Below are 6,000 nucleotides of genomic sequence, written 5' to 3' on the forward strand. Positions count from 1 at the left end.
GAAAATTACAGGTAGCTGGCCACATGTACAGTATCAAGTAGTCAGAGACGTCTCGAAAAGGACAAGGCAGTCTGAGGGTAAGTGGGATATGAAAGGTTTTGGACTGCTAGGAAAGAAACCAGTGCTGTGAGTCAGGATTCTTATCAGATAGCTGCCAGCCTCAAGGTAGACCACAGCAAGAACAGCCAACACCACAGTGTAAGGAAGATACCCTCATGATACAAGTCTAGAGGGACCATAACTAGAAGACAGTGGAAGTAAACCCTACAGAACGCTCTTTCTCACTCTGCACAGCTTTGCACTTCCAACACATAGCAGCAGGTTTGCACAGCCTCAGTGAGGCTGAATCCAAACATAGCAAAATACCATCTACTTCTCACCTCTGCTCCAAACTCAGTGGCCCATTAATAATGTCTTTTCTCCTCAGTGTCAAAGTGTTTGTTCTAGTGCACAGAGTAGATTCCCTATCAAAAGTGACAAACTAGTGCACTGGAGTCAAGTATTCATGTGGAAGCAGAACTTCCTTCTTTTTTTAAAAAGGAAAAAGAAGAGAAAAATCCACAGACATTTCTCCATTTGTCTTACCCTCCTCAGAAGAGGATCTGCTCTGAAAACCAGACCTCAATTAGCTTGCATGTCTTCCAAAAGCTAAAACAGCAAGACCTCAGTTCTACAACTAACTCTGCAACACACTGTGTTGTGCATCCTGAGGAATTGTTTTCTCCTGCCTGTTTCCCCTCTTACCTGATGTTAAAAAAAACAACCAAATAAAATTAAGAAGGAAAAAACCAAACAACAAACACTGTCAGTAGCTAAGGTTCAACATTAGCTGTCTCCTTATTTGAAAGCTAGCACGGGTGAAGGGAGAATAAACTCAAAAAAGTTGATGGTGGTCAGGTATCAAGACAATGTTTTATGCAATTAGACTTCAAGGGAATAAAAAGATCCTTACAGAAAGGCCTGACCATTATATAAATGCTTCAGAGGCAAGTATCTACAACTCAAGTGTTTCATGTTTGCTGCAGCATCACCGTGAAAGTCAAGTACTTAACTAAAACAACCTTTTCATTTAAGAGGAAAGATGTTGTCAAAAGTCAAGGTGTCCTGCTCCTAAAACTGCTCTCCACTACAAGTCAGGATGAGGACGCTACTTCAGACAACAAAGCTCTGCAGCTCTCTTCCTAAGATTCAGAAAACTTGAGACTAGTCTACTTAGTGGCCTCAGAAAACAGCTCAGTTTTTTTCTTCCCTTTCCCATGACCAACTGCTCTAATAGCATTAGCCACTTTTCTTAAACAGCAACCTAAGGTTTATGAGACTTCAAAGTTACACAGGCTCTACACCATTAGATTATTCCCATGTTTGAATCAAAACTCAAAAGGATACAAACAGGCAGGTGTTCCTGTCCTCCAGGTTTCTCTAACTCAGGATAAAGGAGTGTTCTTACTCAACAGCTCAAAAAAAACAAACACCAAAAGGCAAGAAAAGCATGTTTTAAAGAATGCAAAGCAGTGATGGCAGAGGTTCAGACACTTCAGGCTGCACATCTGTGGTAGTAAAAATTGAAGCACTACTTTATCAGCAAACAATCTGCCTTTACATTCAAACTTTCTCCACTCAGAGGATTTCAGTCTTAGGTACTTTAAGGCTGCAGCAGTGTTTAGGAATTATTTGCTCAGAGAAGGCATGAGGAACACAGAAAAGAAAGTTATCCACTTTGTGGTGATGTGCCAGCTAATGTCACTAGCCCTCTTGCCAGAGGGATGTCCTAGTATAGGCCTGGATAAAGAGAGTAGTCCATAAGGAATCTAACTGACCCAGAGCCACTGTGAAGCAGGAGACTTCAACCAAAACTTCTGCAGTACCAGTCTCCATCAGATTCTCCAGCAAGTCCCTTAGGAAGCCCAAGAGAGCAGACGAGCACAGCTCCTACTCAAGAATCAATAAATAACAGCTGCAGAGTTCTAAGCCTAAATCAGACTGGAATGCTGACTTCCCTCTGTTACTCAACTATTGAAGTAACTCAACATTGTTAGCTGATTAGTGAGCCTTTCAAAATATTAATGACCCACCATCAGAGGTTAAGACTTAAGGTTACACAATATGGATGCCCCATCCCTGGAAGTGTTCAAGGCCAGGCTGGATGGAGCTCTGAGCAACCTGGTCTAGTGAAAGGTGTCCCTGTCCACAGTAGGGGGGTTGGGGACTAGGTGATTTTTGAGGTCCTTTCCAACCCAAACCATACTATGATTCTAAGACTAAGAGACATACTAACGACGTATAAGGTCGTTACCTATTTTATCTCCAGTTACCCTACTCACTCTATAGACTACTCAATAGACAGTTCAAGCAGTGGAAGTTTACTCTTGCCTTAAAGGCAGGAATACCTCTTTGCTTGCTGAAGTTTTTTCTGAGGTGGGAAAGAACACATTTTTTTCTTGCCAGTTCCTGAGGTATTAAGCAGAAAAAGAGACATCCCATACACAGCAGAACAGTTAGACTCCTTCTCCCAGGAGGATAAGATATTTGGCTGCTTCTGCTAATTCAGCTAAAGAGAAAAAAAGAATGCTATTCTCTTCCTACTGGAAATCCTTTTATTCTTCAAGGATCATTAGCCTACTGCCATTTCCAGGTCAACTACTGAACTGCTCTGAAGTCTAAACATTGTCTACCACAGCCCTTTTTTGCTTTCCCCTTTAGGGTACTACCATGCTGCCAAGTGCCGACAGTACTACATACAGGTACTGGAAGACAGACTTCACCTCTATTGCTGATGGAATAACTGGGCAAGAACCTTCCTACCAATAAGAAGTTAGCTGACTATAGCCTGAGGCTAGAAAGGTTTTTCTGCACCTAGGTTGTGAGGGATACTGATACACTTCTCAAAGTACTACAAAGTAGTAAAGCAGAGAGAACTGGCTTGCACTCCAAAAGCAAAAAAATTCTTGAATACAACTGAGGCAAGAAGTTATTGGGTGTGAGTTACTCCTCAGAACACTGCTTCTCAGCAGCTACACAGCAGCGTGGATGGACAGTGAGTACAGTACTACCACTGTAGTTCTCAGCTGCAAGGAGACCTGTGAAGGCAGCTGCCAACTTCTACTGCTACAGGTTGGTCAGACAGGAATGCAGTTACATGAGTAAATCCAAGCCATCCCAGACAAAAACCTTCACAATTTCTACACCCACCTTAGTCACATATCCCTTATCTCAGCAGATCATCAACACTGACAAACTTCTTAGATGAAGGCATATGTTCCTGGAGAGAAGGTAAGCGTGGCTTCTCACTAGAGCAACAGTGGGCACATGTTCAAGGAGAGGGCTCCTTAAACGGGCAGGAAGAAGTGCTGAATCCATACGTGACAGACGTAGGCAGCAGAAGGTGAAACATGGAAGAGGCCAGGCTACTTTGACTCACTCTGTAACATGGGAGTGTATCGGGCTAGATATTGCTGAGAGTCCCAAGGCTGATCCACCCTGCCCAGAAAGAGCTCCATGCTCCCCAGGACAACAGCCATAGAGGAAGCACCTCTTGACACCAGCAACTCAGTAACACTAGCAGCACAAGCCAGCTGGCCCAGGACTGCTTATTATAAAACTTCAAGCCAATATCACCCCTTGCAGTTCTTGCTCCCAGGAAATCCTACCTCACACATTTCAGGAAGTCTGTCTACAGAGATACCAAGTCCTTGCAAGTGCAGCTAATGTATCAACAGTGGTGTACTGCCACTACCACTTTCAGTGCTGCCACTACTGAACTATCACATCCGAGGCCCACACACACGGGGAAGACACTTCACAAAGTCCACTAGTGTCCTGTGGACATTAGCCTGATCTAGAGAAGGGAAAGTGGGCACAGATACTCCTGCAACAGCATCCGATCCGTATTACAGAGCTGTGAAGCAGTGAGCAGAAGTTCAGCCTGGAAAGTACAATCACAGACCATTTGATGGCAAGCTTGATGGCAAGGAAACAGAGGCAGCTGCAAGCTTTGCCCGTGAGGGCTTCAGGAAGGAGACAGATAGCAAAAAAGCTGCAGCAATTCCTGAAGCATTTACACCTTTCTGTAGAGGGTATGATCCACAGGCAGATACTGCCTCTCGCAACCACCGCGGTGACAGCGAGGGACACGATGCCTTCAGCCCTCACAAAGGGTGCCTTCTCCCGGCTCGAGCAGCCCCGGGTTCTTGCAATGGATGTCAGCAGCGCCCAGGGCTTCATTTCCCCGCGGAGAGACGAAGCAGGGAAAAGGGATGTGGCGTGGCAAGACACACACAGCCCTTCTCCCTCCTCTCCATGCTCTCTTTCAACAGAGAGGGGCAGAAACGTCTTCAACATCAGCGCCCCCCGCCCCCCAAATGCCGCGCCCCCCTTTCCCGGGCCGTACCTTGTCGGCGATGCTGCGGGGCAGGAGCAGGTCAGGGCTGGGGGTGAGCGCCGGCCCCATCTCCTCGCTGCTGGACGTGGCCAGGGGATGCGGCATCTCCCGCAGCGACTTGGGCCCGGAGGACGGGAGGGGCTTGGGGGCGCTCGCCGCGCCGCCCGACATCGCTCCGGGGCCGGGCAGCGACTGAGGCAAGGAAGGAGGGAGCGGAGGCCGCGCCGCCTCGGCGAGGAGCTGCGGGGCCGAGACTGGAGCCTGCCCGCCACTGCCGCGCTACGAGGAGCAGTAGGAGGCGGCGGCGGCTGCGGCGGAGGAGGAGGAGCGAGCGCAGCGCCCGCCTACGCCGCCGCCGCCCGCCCCTTCCAAGGCGCCATCCGCGCCACCTGCCGCCCCGGCCCGGCTGCAGAAGGCGCGGCACCGCCCAGCGCGGCCGAGGCGGGAACAGCGCCGCCCCCGGCAGGACCCGGCGGGGCGGCGAGGGGAGGCGGCCCTGGGGCGGCATCGGGGGCGGCATCGGGACGCGCCGAAGCCGCAGGCGGGTCGGGCCGGGCCGCGGGAGGTATCGGGACCCTCGAAGCCTGGGGAGCTGCCACCGCCCCCCGACGGCGTTGGTGCCACACGGCGGGTCAAGCGCCAGAAAAGCAACCCAGGTCCTCGCCTTTTCCAGGCTCAGTTCAGCGGCCTCAGACTGTGTGCGTGTTTGAAGGGAAGCTGTGGAAAACTGGTGCAGAACGACAGCTCCGCTGAAGTCGGTGTCGGTGTGGGCGGGAGGGTGCCTGAGATGGCAGCTGGGCTTCGGCGGCGCCTCCACCAGGCAGGACCGACCCCAGCCGGGCACAGGAGGGACAAGGCCCTTTCCCTGGGCCTCCCTCGTGGTGGGAGCGCATCGGAAGTGGACACACAGGCAGATGCTTGCACGTAGGGCCAGCAAACCACAGAAACGCGCTTTCACTGATGGCCGTGTGTGTGCTTTCACTGCATTTGAGAGATCTTGCATTTTTGTGGAGTAATGAGCTGAAATATTATATTAAATCCTGTAGAAGTGATCCATGCAAATATGTCTAGCAGCATGTATTCATCACCGTGATCTATCCACATTTAATAACGTGGAAAAAGTGCTGATGACTGCAGAATAGTTAATAAACAGATGAAAAATAATAGTCTGGTTTAAGATATTCCCTGAGCAGATAAAGCAGCTAAATTTGTCTTATTCATTATTTTTTTGCAAATAATGTGCTCAGCACTAATTAGACATACTAGAGTAACGTGCTACTGGGGCAAGTGATTTATTACTATGAGACTGTCACAATCCCTTCCAGCTATAGATAGATATATGAATATAAACATACAAGACTTGACCTAACAAGACGGATGCTGTAAATATTTCACTTGTGTCTTAACTTTTCCTAGGCGAGTACAATCCACTGAAATCAAAAGTGCACCAGTTCCTAAAGCTAAGCTAGGAAGTTTTACAGGTGTCAATGCCAGGTGCCACACAGCAGGACAAGCATGAGAGTTCAACACTGTGGACTGTCATTACAAAAAGAAATCCTATTTATCACAGGGAAAAAAAATCTATCCTTACTATAAATAACTATTCAATGTTACATAATGTT

The 6,000-nt window shown here is 48.5% G+C and overlaps 1 protein-coding gene across 2 annotated transcripts in view; it reads right to left on the reverse strand.

Moving 5' to 3' along the window:
* Positions 1-4,658, reverse strand: part of SNX30 (sorting nexin family member 30) — a 64,183-nt gene extending 59,525 nt beyond the window's left edge. The window contains exon 1 of one of the 2 annotated variants that reach the window (XM_032674814.1): positions 4,388-4,658. In XM_032674814.1, coding sequence (XP_032530705.1) covers positions 4,388-4,549 — 162 coding nt within the window. In that variant the 5' untranslated portion in view covers positions 4,550-4,658. The remainder of the gene's footprint in view (positions 1-4,387) is intronic. The other variant, XM_032674815.1, reaches the window with a different exon arrangement.
* Between the last annotated feature and the right edge of the window lie 1,342 nt (positions 4,659-6,000).

This window comes from Chiroxiphia lanceolata, chromosome Z, assembly GCF_009829145.1.
Source record: "Chiroxiphia lanceolata isolate bChiLan1 chromosome Z, bChiLan1.pri, whole genome shotgun sequence".
Taxonomy (NCBI): domain Eukaryota; kingdom Metazoa; phylum Chordata; class Aves; order Passeriformes; family Pipridae; genus Chiroxiphia; species Chiroxiphia lanceolata.